At 43.2% G+C, this 22,062-nt stretch overlaps 1 protein-coding gene across 1 annotated transcript in view; it reads right to left on the reverse strand.

Annotated features, from left to right (window-relative positions):
* The window catches only part of gas7a (growth arrest-specific 7a), a 34,839-nt gene that overhangs the window by 2,610 nt on the left and 10,167 nt on the right, over window positions 1-22,062 (reverse strand). Inside the window, exons 3-9 of the mRNA XM_061711770.1 lie at window positions 21,792-21,907; window positions 20,086-20,160; window positions 17,330-17,408; window positions 12,059-12,190; window positions 7,224-7,347; window positions 5,334-5,413; window positions 5,161-5,259 (exon numbers count right to left, since the gene is read on the reverse strand). Coding sequence (XP_061567754.1) covers window positions 5,161-5,259; window positions 5,334-5,413; window positions 7,224-7,347; window positions 12,059-12,190; window positions 17,330-17,408; window positions 20,086-20,160; window positions 21,792-21,907 — 705 coding nt within the window. The remainder of the gene's footprint in view (window positions 1-5,160; window positions 5,260-5,333; window positions 5,414-7,223; window positions 7,348-12,058; window positions 12,191-17,329; window positions 17,409-20,085; window positions 20,161-21,791; window positions 21,908-22,062) is intronic.

Raw genomic sequence — 22,062 nt, forward strand, 5'->3', positions numbered from 1 at the left:
CCAGATGGTGTAATAAAAGCTGCCACTTCCTGTGCTCTTTGGGACAAGGGCACCTGCCAGTAACCCTTCAGCAGATCAAATTTGCTGACATACCTAGCAGCACCCACCTGGTCTACACAATCCTCCATTCGAGGCAGCGGGAAAGAATCTGGCTTTGTCACCTTGTTAACTTTTCGGAAGTCAGAGCAAAACCTGGGCGTGTTGTCACTTTTAGGCACCAACAAACATGGAGAAGCCCAGCTTGACGAAGAAGGCACTGCAATGTCATTACCAACCATATACTCCACCTCAGCATCTAAATATTTACGCTTCTCAGGAGAAACTCTATAAAAATGCTGACGGATAGGCTGTGCATCACTCACATCAATATCGTGTTCAACCCAATCAGTACGGGAGGGCACGTCACCAAACAGAACAGGATACTTTAAAATCATCGCTTCAAACTCCAAAGCCTGCGCTGTTGGCAAATGTCTAAACAGGTTCTTCAAGTTCTTGAGGGTCTCTGAATTTCTCAGCCGACCAGACAATAAACCCTCATCAGGCTCAAACACAGCCTCACCCCCACTCTCATCAGAAAATTCACCCACTGTGTCAGCAATCAAAACAGGACTCCCCCCCATTGATTCCTGCTGGACAGCACTGGATGGACTAGCAGAGTGAGCGTAGTAGGGCTTCAGCAGATTCACATGGAACAATTTTTCAGGCTTCCTACGTCCCGGAGTTGAAATCAAATAATTCTGGTCTGAGACCCGCTTAACCACTGTATATGGACCTGAAAACTTGGCCTGAAAGGGAGAACTAACCAGTGGACAAAGAGCCAACACACGATCCCCAATGCTAAACTCACGAACCTCAGCCCGACGATCGTACTTCCTTTTCATCTTAGTTTGCGACGTGGCTAACATTTGTTTTGCCAACTCTCCTGCAGAATACAGCCGGTGTTTAAAGCCATTTACATAGTCAATAAGGTTGGTGGGTGGGTCTGACCCCTTCCACCCATCCTTAAACACAGACAGGGGACCCCGCACAGAGTGGCCAAATATTAGATCGTTTGGGCTAAACCCTGTACTGTCTTGCACCACCTCCCGTGCAGCCAAAAGCAACCAGGGTAGCCCCTCTTCCCAGTCCCCCACCAGTTCAACACAGTATGCACGCAAAAGAGACTTGAGAGTTTGGTGGAAACGCTCCAGAGCCCCTTGACTCTGAGCATGATAAGCAGTCGACTGATTATGTCTGATCCCTAACAGTTTCAACACTTGGGCCATCAGATGTGAAGAAAAGTTAGATCCCTGGTCACTCTGGATGACTCTGGGGATGCCAAACACAGATATAAATTGTGTCAGAGCCTTAACCACAGACCTTGCAGTTATTGTCCGCAATGGATAAGCTGCCGGATATCTGGTGCTTTGACACATGACAGTCAGCAAGTACTGGCTACCTGACTTCGAACGAGGCAATGGTCCCACACAATCAATGATTAGGTACTCAAACGGTTGACTAACAGCTAGAATTGGCTGCAACGGAGCTGGTTTAATGACCTGGTTCGGCTTACCAGTCAGCTGACAAGTACCACAGTTCCTAATGTGCAGAGAAACATCCTTCTTCAGCCGAGGCCAAAAGAAGTGGCGTAAAACAATGTCATAGGTTTTCCGGACCCCAAAATGTCCTGACTTATCATGAGCAAGACCCAACACATGGCTACGCAACTTAGATGGAACTACGACTTGAAAAATAGGGTCGCCAACAAAGTCCTCACCATGGGGCAACCACTTCCTGAGCAAAATACCATCCTGAATTAAGTAGCCACTGGCAACACTTTCCACCTCACTCGCAGACAAAACAGATTGAAATGCCTTTTCTAGTGATGGGTCAGCCCTCTGCTCACTCCTCAGGTCACTGTGAGACACAGATAACGGAAAATCAGGCAAACATGGCAAAGCAGTCTCCACCTCCCTTTCCTCCTCCTCTGACTCAGCCCGACTCATTGCCCGTGTAACCGCACATGCAGAAAACACTTCAGGGAAACACACACAACTTTCATCAGGCTGTTCTGAACTCAAAGGAGAATTAGTGACAACTGGAGGCGGCGGCTCATGTGCCCAAACCCGACAGCCAGCCAAATCGTTACCCAGAATTATATCAATTCCTTCAACTGGTAACGCTGGTCTCACCCCAATAGGCACTTCCCCCTGCACCAAGCCACAATCTAAAGTCATCCTATGCACTGGGACAGGCAACAACCCCATCCCCATCCCTCGCATAAGGATCCTATCTCCAGTGTCAGTCTTCTCTGAAAATGGCAAAACAGTTTCCACAACATAAGATTTAACAGCACCGGTATCTCTCAAGATCTTAACGGGAACCTTAGTGTCACTCCCAGTCTGTGTTACAAACCCATCAGAAACGAAAGGCCCATAAGACACGCAAGGGTCCTCAACCACCCCGAATTCAGCCTGCCCATCTTGACACCGTCCAACATCCACAGAACCAGGAACACTTGCCGCCAGGGCAGCCGGCTTTACATGACCGCATCCTGGGTGCTGCCTCTTACCCCTAAGCTGTGGGCAGTCTGACTTCCAGTGGCCTGGCTCCCGGCAGTAGTGACACAAATTCTCACCTCTTCCAGGTGTTCCCTGGGTCCCCTTACCCGAAGAACCCCCAGAGCGAACCGGCGATCCACCACCAACATTCTTATGCCCCACAGGCTCCCACACCGGGTCACTAAACCGGCTTTTATGAATGAGGACATACTCATCTGCCAGTTCCGCAGCCTCCGCCGCAGTCTTAACCTTACGCTCCGTAAGATGTGTGGCAACACGACTGGGCAGAGAGTTCTTAAATTGCTCCAAGACGATCAACTCGCGCAAACTCTCAAAGTTATCAACATCAGAGGACATACACCAACGATTGAAATGGGTAGTCAGTTCCCTCGCAAACTCCATATGCGACTGGTGAACCTTTTTCTCCCACGTCCGAAAACGCTGGCGATAGGCTTCTGGGACTAACTCATAGGCTTTTAACACAGCATCTTTGACTGACTTATAAGTCAGATTGTCATTACTTAAGGACGCATAAGCCTCCTGTGCCTTCCCAGACAACACACACTGCAACAGCAAAATCTGCTCAGAGTCTGACCAACCCCCTGCCTGTGCAATCCGCTCAAACAGAGAGAAAAAAACATCTGGATCCTTCTCATTGAAGTTTGGCACAAGCCGCAAATTCCTCACAACATCAGGAGGCCCAGAGCGTGAAGATAAACCACCCTCTCCGTGTAACACATCCCCAGCAAGCTTACCTTCTCTGACTAAATCCAACCTAGCAGTCTGTAGTGCTATGTTTGCCTGCTCTGTCCCACGTCGCAACCGTTCAATTTCAATTTGCTTTTCTACCTCCAGCCTATGTCTTTCCGTCCCATGTGATAACTGCAATAGCAACAGCTCTTTTTGCTGCTCGAAAGTCAAATTTCCTGCTGGAACTAAAAGTGGCTCCGCTGCTAGTGCCTGACCAAGTCCCTCCGTCTTTGCCTCCATCACCCCTTTCGCCACTAACCGCAGCTTAAGCGTAGCCTTCACACTGTCTTTACGTTTATCCCTAAGATCACCCAAACCAATTTCATACTCGTCTGCAATTTTCAACAGCTGCCCCTTAGTGCAACGATCCAGAAAACCCTCACTTGGGGCAGCAATAAATTCCTCTATCCCTGCCATTTTTCAAAAACAAAAGGGAAAATGTTAACCCAAAAGTAATGAAACAAAAGGAGTTGGAGATCCCAGCCAAAAAGAACAAAAGAAGGGTCAGCACAGGGCCAGCCACGCAATGGGCCGTCGGACCACGCACTTTCCCCACTAAATAAGAAAAACCAAGGTAAACCTATACCCAAAACAAAACCGATAACAGGACTACCGGCAATCTCCAACTCCTTCAGCACTCTGAACGCAGGACAAACCTCCAACTGAACAACAGCCAAACTAAAGAACAAAATTAACTTTCCTATTCAAAACTGCATCTCCCAAACACAGGGTACACTGGACATCACCATAGCTGATGCCATGCACTCAAACAAATCCCCAAATCAAGTAGGGCACCAAACAGCCTGAAACAATTCAAACCTTGGACGAGCCCCCACTTGTCACGAACCGGGCTGCACGGCCATGACAAAGAGGGAGACGCAACACAAGGAAAGTCAATCAAAAAGGGTTTTTATTAAATAATACCAAATAATAAAGCTAAAAGAAGAACCTTAATTAAATATGGCGTGTGTAGTCGGTAGATCAGTGGTGTAAGTGAGTGCATGCGGGAAACAATGTGGGTGTATGTGTGTAAGGTGTAAATCTAAAGCAAAACCAAACCACAAACAAAATGCTGCCTCAGGGACGAGAGAGAGGGGAGAAGTGAGCAGCCAGAGCTTCTTAAAGGCTCATTGAGCACAGGTGCTGCCACTTCTCTGATGACCCTCAGCTCCTCCCACTGCTACCTGCAAGGGAGAAGACCAGCCACAAGGCAGGAAGGTAAAGAGGGTCGTCACATCAGGGTTTGACATTTCCCCCAGTTTGAGCTTTAGTTCTGTCCCTCCTGTTTCCCATCTGTGTGTCATTATCCCCTGTGTGTGTCTTGCTCCTCGCTGGTCCGTAATGTTTTGCTCCCTCCTCCGTGTTGGATCCCGCACAGCATCGTTTTTGGTTTGTCTTTACTAATAAATCTGAGTTTTTGTGGAACTCCTGCCTCCTGCTCTCCTACGCTTGGGTCCTCAACAAACCGTAATCGTGACATAGATACAATCTTTGACTAAAACTAGACTAAAATGGTCCCAGATAATTCTGACTAAAATAAGACTAAAATGCTTATACTTTTTATATGTTATATATTTAATTGATTATATATTAAAATACATCTATATGCTTTAGGTTTTTACCAACTTGGCATTAACCATTAATAAGTATGCATAAAACAAATAAAATAAGTAAAAGACAGGGACTGTAACTAAACAAAATGAACCAACAGAGTTCCCCAAGGCTCCATCATGGGGCCTCTGCTGCTATTTTAGTTTTACTGTTTATTATTATTAGTTATTTTAATTTTATTTAATGTTTCTTTTGCATCTTTATGAAGCACTTCAAACGAGTGTGTTACTCTCTGCGGTCGGGGGGGAATCAAACTCACGCTCTGGTTGAACATGTCCGTCTCGTGCCGCAGGGTGGTGTACTGACGTAGATGCTGCTGGATCCACTCGATCCGCTCCACCTCCAGCTTCTCCAGCTCCTGGACATGGCAGACGGCAGCGGTCAGACTAAAGCCTCCTGCTTGTAACGTCATGATTATAAAACAGGCTTTACCATGCTGGTGGTGACCATCTCCTCGAACCACTTGGACTGGGTCTGGTTGTAGAGATCCACGCAGCGCATCAGGTCGTCCCCTGCAGACGGACAGCCGTTAACACAGATGAGCTTTGACCACAACTCAGGGTTTTTTGTACCTTTTGATCATCATCCACTTATAATTCTGGCCCATTTGGTTATGATGTGTACGGAAGAGTATTAGGGCCAGGCAGGAGAAAAATAAAAATAATATTTTAGAGGAGGAAGATTTTTTTTTTCATTATACACTTCGAGAAAAAAGTCAAAATGTCTAGAAAAAAGTTGAAATGTCGAGATTAATGTTGTACGATTTCGAGAGAAAAGTCGAAATGTTGAGAAAAAAGTTGAAATGTCAACATTTCAACTTTTTTCTCAAAATTGTACTTCAACATTAATCTCGACATTTCAACTTTTTTCTCGACATTTCGACTTTTTTTCTCGAAGTGCACAATAATAAAAAAAAAATCTTCCCCTCTCAAGTATTTTTTCTCCTGCACGGCCCTAATACTCTTCCGTAGATGAGTAACCATGACAACAGTTACTTGTTTACATGTGGAATAAGCAGATTGATGTGTACAAGGACCAGTGGAGGATCAAAGATGTGTGTAGAAAACGGCATTTATGATGGAAAACCACAACTGAGTTTGTTTTTTTCTTTCTTCTCTTTCTAATAAAAGCTTCCCAAGTGCTGTTTCTTCCCGTCTGCAGCTGCGACACCAGAGATGCCCAGCAGAGGGCGCTGCTGCAGCTTCAGTCACCCAGGTGACTCCTCGCTGCTATTTTCCTCCTCCATTCACTCCATCATGGATATTATTGGATATTTTAACTGGTATCAACTAGTGTTGTTTTTGTCAGCCTGTTTCAATTTTAGTTTTAGTCTAGTCTTTGGGTCAAGCTATCATTTCTAGTTTTTATTAGTTTTAGTTCATTCTCCTTTTAGTCGTGTCAAGTTTCAGTCGACTAAAAGTCTGAGCATTTTAGTCTTATCTTAGTCAGAATTGTCCATTTTAGTCTTGTTTTAGTCAAAGATTGTATTGATCCAAACCCATTTTACAATTCAAAGAGGGTTATCTTATTATTATATTATTGTTACTTTATAGACTCAAGAATACATTCATTCCAGATACAGAAGACTCTAATTTCAGTTTACAACATATTTATTTTTCCACATTTCTCCCCATCTTTTTCTTTTCCACAACACATTTTAGCAGATTTTTATTTGGTAATCTACATTTTAGTCTTGTTTTTATCCGTCGACAATATTGCATTATACAGGACTGTCTCAGAAAATTAGAATATTGTGATTTTCTGTAATGCAATTAAAAAAAAAAAAATGTCATACATTCTGGATTCATTACAAATCAACAGAAATATTGCAAGCCTTTTATTATTTTAATATTGCTGATCATGGCTTACAGTTTAAGAAAACTCAAATATCCTATCTCAAAAAATTAGAATATTCTGGGAATCTTAATCTTAAACTGTAAGCCATAATCAGAAATATTAAAATAATAAAAGGCTTGCAATATTTCAGTTGATTTGTAATGAATCCAGAATGTATGACTTTTTTGTTTTTTAAATTGCATTACAGAAAATAAAGAACTTTATCACAATATTCTAATTTTCTGAGACAGTCCTGTATATTTAATTATCGTTATCGTCACATGACCAGCATTTTCGTTACGTCTCGTCTCGTTTTCCTCAGGTGATAAAGGTTCGTTGACGACGATATTTAGTCATAATTTTCATTGACGAAAGCAACTTTACGTTCAGGGACTAATGAAGCATCATTCATGATTCATTTATGACAGACAGTGAAACTATGGATGGACAACATTTCCTAAAACAACCTGGTTCTGCTTCTCTGACCTGCCTGCGTGGATTTCCGCCGGGCCTTCTTGATGTCCTCCTCCGTCTTGTTGCTGAGCTTGATCTCCAGCTGCTGAGTCTTCACCTCCAGGTCCTTCTGTCGGTCTGCCAGAGCTCTCCGGGACTGCGATGAGAGACAGCGTTACCACCAGTACTCGAGTTGTAAAAAAGAATCAGGAGGATGGTGTATTTTATCATATGGGGACAGATAATTTGTGCTGATTACAAATATAATATATTACAAATAATAGCAGTGACCAAAACACCTGCAGAAATTCTGCAGGAATGACATAGCAGCAGTTAAATGCAGCCTTCTGTAAGCTTTAAATATCCACTGGGCTTACATCAAATACATCAAAACACAACAATAAAAAACAGTTTTCTGAACTTATCAATATGACTCTGTCCTTCACAGGATAAGTAACATGGATCACTGCAAAAACTCACAATCTTAACAAGAATATTTGTCTTATTTCTAATTAAAATGTCTCATTTTAGTAAAAAAAATCTCATTACACTTAAAACAAGACTCATCACTGGAAAAAACAACAATTTTCTCCTGTTTCAAGTAGATTTTCACTTGAAATAAGTAGAAAAATCGGCCAGTGGAACAAGATTTTTTTGCTTGTAATGAGAAGATAAATCTTGTTCCACTGGCAGATTTTTCTACTTATTTCAAGTGAAAATTTACTTGAAACAGATGAAAATTGTCAAATAAGTTATTTTTCTGGTGATGACTCTAAATGTTGAACTGGCAGTAAAACCACATTCATTGATGAAATGACATAAGGGATGGAAAGGGGGGATGGCAGTTTTACAGGGGGGATGATTTGGACCGTTTTTATTTCGGGGGGGGATGCCATCCCCCTCATCCCCCCTCAACTCCAGTACTGGTTACCACGGCGACGCTCGTCCATCCAGCCTGTCGCTGGGTTCCTGCCGCCTGCACCGATCAGAAAAGAAAAGCCTCCGGAAAGAACCGGTTTGTTTTCTGTTTTTCATTTGAGTGTCGATAACAGACGATCACGTGTGTTATTTACTAGGTACTTATTATCATTCATGCTCCACAAGAAGAAGGAATGATTTGCACATCCCCTTCTGTAGACACAGTTGCTAAATGTTCATTTATGTATCAAGGTGTTTAAACAGTTTAAAACATCTAAGTGAAACATGCTCAACATTATCTGCATTCAAAAAAAAGCTGAAAAAAAGTTGATAGATTTTTAATGTATCTGTTTTTCATTCACTGTCATTCAAATATATTTCTAAGCTATTTAATTGTATTCTGAAGTATTGTGTAACTGAGTTACACTGCAAAAACTCAAAATCTTACCAGGAATGTTTGTCTTATTTCTAGTTAAAATGTCACATTTTTAGTCAAAAAATCTCATTACACTTAAAACAAGAGTCATTACCAAAAAAATAACTTGTTATTTGACAATTTTCACCTGTTTCAAGTAAATTTTCACTTGAAATAAGTAGAAAAATCTGCCAGTGGGACAAGATTTATCTTCTCATTACAAGCAAAAAAATCTTGTTCCACTGGCAGATTTTTCTACTCATTTCAAGTGAAAATCTACTTGAAACAGGTGAAAATTGTTGTTTTTTCCAGTGATGAGTATTTTTTTAAGTGTAATGAGACATAGACATTTTAACTAGAAATAAGACAAATATTCTTGTTAAGATTTTGAGTTTTTGCAGTGTATCAGTTATACTGTATAGGCCTATTGTATGTATTGTGCTTATATGGTTTTGTGAATTATTTATAGCTTTTTTTTTCTTGTTTTTAGGAGGGGGGAGTCACTTATAAGCTCTTCGGGTTTTTTATGACCTCTCCTGCACATCTTTTCTTAACTTTTTTCCTCTGTGTAATGTTCCTTTTTACGAGTGCGGGTCCTCGGAGGTCTTGAAATGTTCTGAAAGGTCTTGAAAGTTCCCGGAGAAGTCGCTGCTGCTGAAGCTGCAACCAGCCGTGATCTCAAGGCTTCACTAACTTTCTCCTCCAATATTCAGGATAGTTAACAGCTGTTTTATTACAATTTGTGTGAAATCAGCTTGAACTTGTCTGTTATTGTGACTGAGAAGACAACCAGCTCACATTTGAACGCAAATCAAGGTAGAAATTTCATGTTTACGTCCCGAAAATGTTGTAAAGAGAACGTGAGCCTCTGCTGCTGTGAATAAAGCGTTCACATGTTGCTGCCGCCCACAGAAACATAGCCGGAAAACATGAGAGTGAAGAACGGAGCGAACAGAGCGAGGGTTGGTGGGTGGGAGGCTGCAGGACGCGTGGGAGCATCGTTACGTCACCCAATAACCAATAGTTGAAAGAGCCGTATTGGACCAAAAACACAAAAAACAAATATGTCTGGAGCCGCAAAAAATGTAAAGTCTTGTATCAGCCTTAGAATGAAGACAAACACATGCTGCATGTATCTATATTAGTTATATTAGCCTACTATCAAAAGGACTAAGGGCCTGATTTACTAAAGGTTTGCGTGCGTAAAAACGTGTGCAAACTTGACATCACCCGCAAACCAATGTGCAAGCTGATCTACTAACAGCGTGCAAAGAGGACTGCGACTCTCAAATGCGCAAAATAGCACACGCTGTTCATTTAGTACTTTTGCCCTGATGAATAATCAATATGGGGCGTACCCGGCAGAGAGCGCTAAATACTGGGAGGGAAAGATGCAAATTGGTCCATTTGCCACGCGCAATGAGATTTACCAAGCCTGAAAGTTTTTGCGGGGATTGTGATTGCGTCTGTATTTAATACGTTCGAAAGGAAGGTGCTAATCTCCACATGCAAAAGGAGAAATATTTTATTTGAATGTTAAATCGAGTATTATTCAGCAAAAGGTTGCCACAGGAGGCACCTTCATTTTTTTATTTGTGATAATAAATAAATCACGTGTTTTCATGGAGAAAAAAGTGTTTCTCATTGTGCGCCTATACTTGTTCTGCAGTCGTCATACCCCGGTGTTGTGCCGTATTCAGCACCCCTGCCGTGAAAAGCACCCCCTCGTCTGACAAAAATGATATTCTCATTCCGTGTCACGTTCTGTTTAGCGTCCAGTTTTGTGTTAATGATTCATGTTTAAATGCGCTCATGGATTCCACAATAGTCATACTTTCCCACAATCACAGTCACAGATAACAAAAATCGGGTAAATGGTTATTGATGTCATTAATTAATAGCCTGCTTACTGTGTTGTCTTCCATAATATTTGTAAATATATATAATATAAACTCCTAAGTATGTGTTTGTGTGAGTGTGTATATATAAATATATTGAAGTGTCAGTGTGTTGTTTTTTTTCTTGGTCTACTTATCATTGAATATACGAGGGGGTGCTTTTCACGGCAGGGGTGCTGAATACGGCACAACAATTTGCCTCTTCCACTAATATCTCTAACTCCAACTCGTCAAATTTCATTTTGCGCTTGCGACTATATCCTGCTTTCCATCCAGACTCTCCATGGCGCAAAGTTTGCGCCGCAAACCGTAAGACACGCAACAGCTCATTTAAATACTGCTGTTTGCACCTGTTATCAATTGCGCACGCAATCTTAGTGGATCACCCGCAAAACACACAACAACAGCACGCGCAAACTTTTTCAGTGCACACGCAATTTAGTACTCTTTATTTAGGATCTTAGTAAATCGGGCCCTAAGTTGGCTACAAATACATAAGAGTTCACAGACCTGCATAAAAGCTCAGTCTGCTCAATATGGATCACATCACATGAATCAACACAGTAATTGAATTTGCCGGCGCTGAATTTATGTCCTTGATTTGCTGATTGGTGATGTTTTCTGCCATTTTAATGTCCCTTTCCTTCACTGTCTTAGCGGAGAGCGTCTGTATTATCTCGGTTTTGTTTTTGAAGTCTGCAAATAGGTCTGCAAACGGTTTACCACGCTTTATTATCTCCCCGGTTGCAACAAAACCTGCAGCAGTAGTGGAGTTTGGAGATGCAATCCACGTCTTAAATCTATTTTTGCGCTCCTTTAATTTCTCCAGAAGTAATGCAATCGCACTTTTTCCTCTCACTCCCAAAATGTCTTTCCACATGACTCTTTTTGTTATTGGACAACTTCTCGCTACAGAGCAAACATTCAGGCGATGAATGCAAATGATTCGCTCCAAGAAACATTGAATCCTCTTTTCTCCTCAGTTATTTTTCTCTTTTTCCATTTGGGATCCAAACGTGTGTCGCAGGCTCTGACGCAAATCTTTGTTAACAGAAATGTTGAAATGTAATATTTATTCTACACATTTTTACAGCATTGGAAAACGTTAAGAATGTTTGTCTCATGTTTGTCCTCCTACAGAAACCACATTAAAACTAAAAATATTTTTCCCTCCCCCATCTACACGACTGTCTCAGAAAATTAGAATATGTGATAAAGTTCTTTATTTTCTGTAATGCAATTAAAAAAACAAAAATGTCATACATTCTGGATTCATTACAAATCAACTGAAATATTGCAAGCCTTTTATTATTTTAATATTGCTGATTATGGCTTACAGTTTAAGATTAAGATTCCCAGAATATTCTAATTTTTCGAGATAGGATATTTGAGTTTTCTTAAGCTGTAAGCCATGATCAGCAATATTAAAATAATAAAAGGCTTGCAATATTTCAGTTGATTTGTAATGAATCCAGAAATGACAGATTACAGAAATTGATTACAGAAAATCACAATATTCTAATTTTCTGAGACAGTCCTGTATTTCCATTTTCAAACATTTTTGAAAAAGCTCCAGGAGCCACTAGGGCGGCGCTAAAGAGCCGCGGGTTACCGACCGCTGCCCTGGAGCGTCGTACCTTCTCCACGCTGGCGAAGCGGCTGGCCAGCTGCTTCCGCAGGTCGGCGATGTGGTGGTCGTACTTCTTCAGGTCCTTCTTGAAGCTGTCGGCTCTGAAGGTCAGCAGCGGTTTCTCCACCTCCGTGTGAAGCTGCAGAGACAGAAGCACCAGCCGTTAACGGAGCTTTGCTTCGCTCTGGTTCCTTAAAGGTTAACAGACACGTTTCACGAGACTTTTATGTTAAACATTTGTTTAACCGGTTACATTTTTAGTTTTCTCATCAACTTTCATTTCAGACCTGAAACGCAAATAAATCCTCACAGTTTTGGTGAAACGTTTCATGTAGAGATGCTACAGAAGCAGTGACGGGTTCTTAGGATTACCCACACTTGTTTTCTTGGATCATTTTTGTTCAGTTGTTTCTTATAAGATGTTATTTCTAGTGTTGTTTCTGTCAACGCGTTTCAGTTTCAGTCTAGTCTTTGGGTCAAGCTATCAATTTAGTTTTTATTAGTTTTAGTCACGTTCATTCTCCTTTTAGTCGTGTCAAGTTTCAGTCGACTAAAAGTCTGAGCGTTTTAGTCTTATTTTAGTCAGAATTGTCCATTTTAGTCTAGTTTTAGTCTAAGATTGTATTTAGCCAAACCCAATTTACAATTCCAACAAGGTTATCTTATTATGATATTATTGTTACCGTATAGACTCAATAATACATTCATTCTAGATACAGAAGACTCTAATTTGAGTTTACAAAATATTTATTTTTCCGCATTTCTCCCTGTCTTTTTCTTTTCTGACGACACATTTGCTTTTCTTTTCCACACACATTTTAGTAGAGTTTTATTTTGTAATCTACATTTTTTGAGTTTTGAGTTTACAACATATTTATTTTTCCACATTTCTCCCCGTCTTTTTCTTTTCCGACATCACATTGGGTTTTCTTTTCCACATCTATGTAGGAAAGTGGATCCAAACATCTAAACACTAAATTGATTTAAAGACTAAACCAGAGGAAACTACTGAAAACATGGACATTAAAGGTCTTTGGTAGAACATTTCGTCTCGTTTTGGTCAACGAAAAGTTTTTATTTTGTAATCTACATTTTAGTCTGGTTTTTATTCGTCGACGATATTGCATTATATATTTAGTTATCGTTATCGTCACATGACCAGCATTTTCGTTGCATCTCGTCTTGTTCTCCTCAGGTGATAAAGGTTTGTTGACGAAAGCAACTTTAGTTATTTCACAATATTGAGACTCACAACAGAATTAAAGAGTAATTAAAGCTGCAAGCAGCAATGAACGGGCCCTCGCACTCACGGCCACCGCCCCCCATAAGCATATCAGAAATGACACCACCCACGACTTCCTATGTCAAACGATTCAAAAGTTATAGCAGAAAAAAGGGACAACCAATCAGAAGAAGGGGCGGGGCTAATTAAGGCCAACGAAGCTTGAGGACTCATTACAGAGTTCCATGACACCACCCACGACTCTCTATGTCAAACCATTCAAAAGTTATGGCAGAGAAAAGTATTCTAGGGGGCGCTGTTGAGCCGTTAGGCCACGCCCATTAATGCAAACCATTAAATATCAAATTTATCACCAGGCCTGGCTTGTATGCAAAATTTGTTGACTTTTGGAGAACTATCAAATATGGACCAATCAGATGAAGGGGGGGCGCGCCTTTTGGCGTCTAGCGTCGCCACGGTAACGCTTTTGAAAGAGAAAAGTAATGCGTGTGGTCGCAGGAGGGAGACGCACATTTTGATGTATAACACACTTGGGGGCACGTTACGGTTCGGGCTGAATTAACTTTCGAAGGAATGGCATAAATTTCGCCAAAATGACACGATTAATTCAAAATGGCCGACTTCCTGTTCGGTTTCGGGCATGACGCCAAGAGACTTTTCTTTCAGTTGCGCCATGATACAGGTGTGTACCGATTTTCGTGCGTGTACGACATACCGCATTCTGGGGCTTGAGGCACAAAGTTTTCCGGGGGGCGCTGTTGAGCCATTTTGCCACGCCCATTAATGCAAACCATTAAATATCAAATTTTTCGCCAGGCCTGACTTGCATGCAAAATTTGGTGACTTTTTGGGCACGTTTAGGGGGAAAAAAGGCCCTCCTTTCGTCAGAAGAAAAAGAAAGAAAGAAAAAAAATTCCTACAGATACAATAGGGCCTTCGCACTGAAGGTGCTCAGGCCCTAATTAAAGCTGCAAGCAGCGATTAACGGGCCCTCGCGCATGTGATTTTCACCAATTATGTTCAAGGACTCAAAACCGAGTCCGATGACACCACCCATGACTCTCTATATCAAACCATTCAAAAGTTATGGCAGAAAGGAACTATCAAATAAGGACCAATCAGATGAAGGGCGCGCGTTTTGGCGTCCATCGTCGGCCACTGTAACGTTTTTGACTGAGAAAAGTAATGCCCATCGTCGCAGGATAGAGATGCACATTTTGATGTATAACACACCTGGGTGCACGTTACGGTTCGGGCCGTATTAACTGCCAAAGAAATGGTATAAAATGCGCCAAAATTACACGATTAATTTCAAAATGGCCGACTTCCTGTTCGGTTTCGGCCATGGCGCCAAGAGACTTTTCTTTAAGTTGCAACATGATACAGGTGTGTACCGATTTTTGTTCATGTACGTCAAACCGTATTGTGGGGCTTGAGGCACAAAGTTTTCTAGGGGGCGCTGTTGAGCCATTAGGCCACGCCCATTAATACAAACCATGAAATATCAAATTTTTCACCAGGGCTGGCTTGGTGCAAAATTTGGTGCCTTTTGGGGCACGTTTAGGGGGAAAAAAGGCCCTCATTTCATCGGAAAAAGAAAAAAAAAAGAAGAAACAAGAACGAGAATAACATTTCCTACAGATACAATAGGGCCTTCACACTGTAAGTGCTCGGGCCCTAATAATATGACTGAACACTGTTAGTCTCCATGTTTCTTCTCCACCTGAAGTGCAGCCGGAGCTGGAGAAGACGCCTCGGCCTGAGCGAGTATCACCTCCCCTCGTAACAGCGGCCGCTGGGCTCTGGTGGCCGGGACGGACCAGCGCCGCCCCGGGCGGCGGCCCGTCAGAACACGAGGCTAATTAACCAGACAACCCAGGGCCCAGAGACGCCCCCGGCTGCCCCGGCTCGCAGGGCCGGCGCCTGTCTCCCGCATCGCTGCTGATGGAAGTCAGCAGGAGGAGGTTTCTGTAGGTAAACAAAGCCCAGCAGCTCAGGATCTGCAGCTCCGGCTGTTTGGAAACACGACGCCTCCACCGGAAGGTGCAGAAAGCTGCCAGTACTGGCTCTTTTCGCCTCCACTCGGTTTGGTTCTTTCCTAACGTGCCGAGTAGATACTTTTCTGTAGCTAATCTGGTTTTTATATTTTTAAGAAGTTTCCAACGCAAAAAAACGAAATGTTAATTTACTAAAAAGGAAGGCATAAATAATTGCCATGAATCGCAGCATATCTGAGAATATATTTCTTCTACAAATCCATCGTTATTCCACAAAGAGAGCAGTTTTCGACATTTTATTTCTTTGTAGACGGTCGTTTATTTTTATTAACCGACTACTATTATGTATTTTCGCAGGAAAAATATCACTGAAACCTAAAAAAGATGATAGAAGATATTTATTCGGAGAATTTCAGTTTTGAATACGAGGATAGTGACAAAGTAAAACAGTTAAAAAAGAAAGTGCTGACTTTTTCGGCACACTGGCGTAAATATCTGTGCCAATTTTTAAAAATAAATACACTTAATTGTACTGGAAAAATCTCTAAATCACAAAGAAACACTCTTTGATGTAATGAGAAAGATTTTGCTTTTAATTAAATTTTCTATAAAAAAGCAAAATATAAAAAAAACACTTGTTTCTGTTTATCTTTGTAAAATGATATTAAAAGTATCTTACATAATTTGAAAAAAAAACCGAGAAATTTCAAGAAAAGATCCTGAAGAAATATATTTTACATAATTAGAGTGTAAACAAAGTGCATATTTCCTTTAAAATTAACTAAACTGATATTGGATTAGATAACAATAGTAAAAAAAAAGAATTAGAAAAAAAAAATTTTGCACCGTTTTTGTTATTTTGAGTGTGCGGCCCGCGAGAAAAAAATTGGTCAAATCCGGCCCGCCAAGCAAAAGGAGTTTGACACCCCTGTTCTAAGCAGCTGAGTCGGACTGTGATGTCATCACACTACACACCACCGATTGGTCGGGGGGTTGGAGTCAGACGTCTGAGTCAGGATGTGACATCAGAGAAAGAGACTCTGACTGAGCTTCTTGTTAATTTTATTCCACCAGCAACGGCAGCAGAAGTCTGTTTCATGATCCAACTCTGAGGTGCAGATGTTCATAAACCTGGTGCTGAGGAGAGAATTAAAAAGGGATCTAGACGGGTGATAAGGAACGACCAGATCTACCAGGAGCTCTGTCTCTTCATAGCTGCTCAGCTACCAACGGACTTTTCAGCAGCAGAGACAAATAAAAAAAAATTAAAAAGTGTTGCCACTTGAAGCTTCTCTCTCTCTCATTTTTTAACTTGATATTGAACACAAGTCACAGATCCAGCAGCACATCTATCATCTCCTCCAGGTTCTACATCTTTAGTGTTATTGTCTTCTTCCTTTAGATACACAATCAAATACGTCACAGCAGCTTCTCCAACCTCCTACTTCTGATCTGGGTATTGAAAAGAAACGATGGCAAGGCGAGTCGAGTCGGGCTGAGTAGGTACTAGTGGAAAGGCGCCATAAGAGGAGAGAGAACCGCCCCAGGGGTGATTCTGGGGAGAAACTCACTGTTAGGTTCAAAAACGTAACATTCGTATCATCAAACTTTCTGGAGACAAAAGAGACACGGACACAGTTAAGTATCTTTTTGACTTGCGCAAGGAGAGCAGTGGAGACGTGTAAAATCTCAAACTTACTCCAACCCGTCTCTGCTGCTTCCTTTGCTTTTATTCACTCTGGGAACTCCCTAGGTTACATAGCTGACTGCGCCCCTAAAGGCATTGGAAGGGGAGTGGTCGCAGTCAGTGGACAGGTATAGATTGTTTTTGTTCTTGTTCGTTAGTAACAAGAAGTTTCCTCTTCTCTGCAGACTTCTGCTTTATGCTGATAAACAGGAAACTTCTTGTGCAGCACTTTTTAATCACTTAACACAGCATTGTTTTATCAGTGTGTCACAGGCGTAAGCAAATTATCATACGTTCTGTTAATAGCGAGCATGATAACTTACTACTTATTTACATAATTCCAACACTCACTTTGTTGGAGAACTTGAGGTGAACTTCGGCTTCGTCGTGGAGGCTCTTCTTCAGCTGAGTCCAGGCCTCGCCGAGAGTCCTGAAAACGAGAGGAAACATCTGGATCTGTCGTAGTTTCAAATGTAAAAGGAATCAAACCATCAAATTAAAGCAACTATCAGCTGTCAGGCCGCCTCGCCTTCACCCATCAATCGGACTTCACCCATCTACCGAGCAACAGAAGTGTATTAAACGGGGGAGAAGAGCCTCCACCTTCCCTGAAGAACATCTGGATGCTGTCAGCAGCTGTGCTTCACTTCCAGATCTGCCAGTCGGCCCTCCACATCTGCATCAGTGGGCGGGTTCTGGGAGCAGGGATTCCCGCCTCTCGGCCGGGTCTGAGGGTCCAGGTCTGGAGTTCGTAGGGTCTGGTCTCCTTCTGTGCTTTGGTCTGGTGATTAAGAGCCGTTTCCTGTTTTATTTTGAAAGTCTGTGTCGTTGTGTGTTTAGTTCTTGTTTCCAGAACAGGATCAGAATCAGGCCCCCATTCCTGCTCCTGGATACAGGAAGATCAAACCAGAACTTAAATACAAGGACACGGGCTTCAAAATAAAACAGGAAGGGTGAAACCCTGACATTACCCCCCACTCAAGGGACAGATCCCAGATGTCCCAAAAAAAAAAAAACTAGGGTGGGCGAAGGGGGTCCGGAGGAGGGCCCAGGTCAACACATAGTCAAATTTCAAGGGGCGTCCTCGGGCCGGTTAGACGGGTCAGAGGGTCGTTCTCGGGACTGAAGCCTTGGCTTCGGGGCAGACAGAACCCAAGGGGCCGGCTTTGGGGGACAAAGAGTCCGAGGGGCCGGCTGAGGGGCGTCCGGGACCATCACTGGAACAGGAACAGGGGCTGATGCGTCAGGGACCACTCGTCGGCCTCCGTCAGTCGTTTATCGACTATGGATGCTTGCCAGTGCACTTCCTTGACCGTTTGTGGCTGTGTAGGCCTATTCGTGAAGCACAGATCCGTCCACACAGATCACGCTTGTATTCTTCACTTTGCAATAGACTTGGAGCGTGACGGCGTTGGCGTTTTGACGCTTGTTTCTGTGCAAGTCTGGTGTCATCCGCTACCATAGCCTCTTTCACTGTGTCTCTCCATGCCTCACGATTTGCTGCCAGCCTCTGTCATTCACTGTGGTTCGGTACTACAGTCAGATCCTTCTTGCAGACATCTTTATACCGGAGATTTGGCCTACCCAGCCTCCGCTTTACATTTTACAGCTCACCAAAGAGTACATCCTTTGGGATACGGCCATCCGCCATACGTGAGACATGTCCTAACCACCGTAGTCGCCGTTGCTTCAGCATTTGTTACGCGTTGCTGCCAGGTAATGCCGAGTATTCGTCGCAGGCTTCGCATTTAGAATGTAGCCAGTCTCCGTTCTTGGTGGGCGTATGTAGTCCAAGCCTCGCTGCCATAGAGCAGAGTGCTGATAACGCAGGCATTGAACACAGACATTTTTGTTGCTGTAGTCAGCTTGCTGTTTTCCCAGACACGGGTCTTGAGACGTGCAATGGTCGATGAGGCTTTCCCAATGCGTTTGTTGATGTCGGTATCGAGTTTGACAACCGCCGAAACAGCATCAGGGCGAGGTGCGTCTGGGACCACCGCCGGAGCAGGAACAGACTGGGGCTGGCGCCAACGTCGTTTCCCCTGGGGTTGAACACACCTGGGCCCCCCTCGAGCCAGGCGTGTTCCCCAGAAGGGTGGGGGAAAAGGTTGGGGCTCGTCCGGGACCACCTCGAGAAAAGGAAGAGGTGTGTCCAGGACCCCCACCGGAACAGGCTGGGACTGGGGCTGGCGGCAGGTCCCTGTCCTCTTCACCATACAGTGGCAGAACTCCACTTGGTCACCGTAGAAGAACCACACTTTTTCCTGCTGGATCCATGCTGGCTGGTCGGTTCCGTTATGATATGGTTGTTGTTCGGACTCAGATGTAGGAGAGAGCAGGAGGCCGGAGGCAGGAGTTCTCAAGATGTATTAACTCCAACAAAAAGCGCTGCTTGGCAGGATGGCAAAAACTCAGAACTGGGATAAAAATTACCAAACACATGGGAAACACGGAGTGGCGAAACAGTACAAACCAGCAGGGAGCAAGGGAAAGACATGACTAGATATACACAAGGGATAACGAGACACAGGCGCAAACAATCAGGGCAGATGGGAAACAGGAAGGTCAAACCACACAAGGACACAGGCTTCAAAATAAAACAGGAAGGGTGAAACCCTGACACTGTTTTCCTGATCAGGTTCTGTTCTCCTGATCCGGTTCTGGGTCCTGATCTAGTTCCTGGTCCTGAAGATAACGCTGATTTGATCCACTTTGGTGAAGCCCCGCCCGTCTTAAACCAAGAGACTCCGCTTCTCTCCGGTCATGTTATTGATCCGCTGAAAACGGGCCTCGTTAGTTGCAGATGTTTCTTTGTTTCTTTCAGCTGTCCGTTAAAGACGTCCCGAGTGGTTCTGGCCCGGTTGTTGCTGTCAAATACAAAATAAGTTAACATTTCTGATCCGCTGCACCGTTAAATGGATCTCTGACCATCTGGACCCTTTTATCTCTGCTCTGATTTTTATCCCCGACACCAAGAGGAACCGCCGACTTTGAGGTGGCGATAATTGGACCGGTCTTTGAAAGGAGGCAGGAGAAGTCCGGGAGTAGGTCTGTTTGGTCTGTTTGAGCCGGTCCGGTAGTTACTGGCCCGGCGGCCGTGCACTCACCCTTCCTCCTGCGCCGCCAGCGGGCTCAGAGACAGCTTGGACAGGTTCTTGGCGTATTCCTCCTCAATCTTTATCCTGAAACAAAAAGACGTGAAGCCGTCAGAAAGGGAGCTGTTAAGTTTTACTCTTCTCAGCGAGCAGCCCGTGCTGCTGTTGGCCCCGCTCCCGTGCTAAAGCAAGCCCCTCCCCCTACCGAAGCAGGCTTCTCCATAGACATATTTACGTAGACGCCTCATAGACTGACGCTGCCTATTGGAGCTGACGTTCAGCATGGCCGCCATCTTGGATGGGTCTCCAACGCGCCCCCAGTGCATTTATTTCTACTGAGGAAGGTTTTATCCCCGACTACAATAATCCATAACTCCCCGAGATTTAGTTATGATACAGGACGCTGTTACACATTAAAAATATGTACTTTTACGCTGAAAGACTTTGTATTATGCTCTTTAACAAAGACATATGGTATGGCATATTGATGAATGTATAAATTAATTAATTTTATATTTTAATAAAGAAACAAGTTTGATTGTTCATTTGGATTTATTTGAAGGGGAAAGGGGTGTGTTGTATTTATTTATTTATTTACTTTTTCTTTCTTTCTTATTAATATTATTTATTTATTTTTATTTAATTATTGTTTTGAAAAGTAAAAAAAGGGGAAAATATTGATATTTCTATTGTTGTTGTAAATCTTTTTTTTTTCTCTTATTGCCCTCAATAAATATATCTATAAAAATAAATCCAGGTCATTCCAGGGTCTTATATACGTGGGGTAACGACGAGAGATTAACACCTCACGACGAGCTCCCGATCACGAATCGTGTGCTCGCAAGAAAATCAAACGTGTTTGAAATCCTGGTCGTGCTACGACCCGATTTGCCTCATCCTTTCACAGAGAGCATGCGCAATCTCTGATGTCAGGTCAAAAACTATTATTTGTAGTTTAAGTGTTGCAAATTCACATTACAAATCATGTTTTAATAGCAGAAAAAAAAGACCGCATTTCCCACGTCTGCCCAGCCAATTCCTTGTCCAATCACGGCGTTGTCTAATCTTTTTTCATTTATCGCCACACAGAATGTCTCAAATTGCTAAAGGCTGATTTATGGTTCCGCGTTACACCAACGTACGGGGCGCGTCGCCGCGTACCCTACGCCGTAGGCTCTGCGTTGGTGTAACGCGGAACCGTAAATCAGCCTTCAGTGTGCGCTCTGTGTGCTGTTCTGAACACCTTTCTCTGTTGTGCTCATTTTGCTGGGACGTCGGGTCCCTCCGCCGAGACACAACTTTTGCAGTATGTGTTCATTGGTGTGTCTAAAAATGATGCGCAGTGCCCACCCAATCAGAAACGGTACAGATATTTTGTGATTTTTTTTTATATATATATAAAAAAATAAAATTATGAAAAAATAAAGGATCCCCATAACCTTTGATTGGGTGGGCAGGACGCACGTTTGTCCCAAAACCGGCCTCGAGTTCCAGTAACAGAAGTCCGACGTGAGGATTATGATCGTATAGTGTGAGCAGACGGGTCGCATCAGCATCAGGTCATACAGTGTGAGAACATAAATCGTGGGCTGTGAACTTTTGAACTCAGCGATCTAGTCGTGCAGTGTGATATGGGGCTGTCTCAAACGATTTAAAATATCACACAGTGTATGCCCGGCTTAATTTCCCGGAGTGGAGACGGTCATTGGAGACGTTACCTCTCGTGGACGAACTCGGACATCTCCTTCTGCATCTGTTTGCCCTTCAGCTGCTTCTGCAGCAGAACCTCGAAGCCCCCGACCGACGCCGTCCCCTGGGGGTTCTCCTTGTCGGCCTGGGGACGAGGAGGACAGCACTGAGAGCTGGACACGTCTGCCGGGGACGGAGACTACTGGGGACATTTTACCTAATTGACCCTTTATCAGCCTTCTGATTGGTCCCTGACCGACCAATCAGAAACATCCAGGTCAGAATATCCGGTTGGACAAA

This window comes from Cololabis saira, chromosome 21 (genome assembly GCF_033807715.1).
Source record: "Cololabis saira isolate AMF1-May2022 chromosome 21, fColSai1.1, whole genome shotgun sequence".
NCBI lineage: Eukaryota > Metazoa > Chordata > Actinopteri > Beloniformes > Belonidae > Cololabis > Cololabis saira.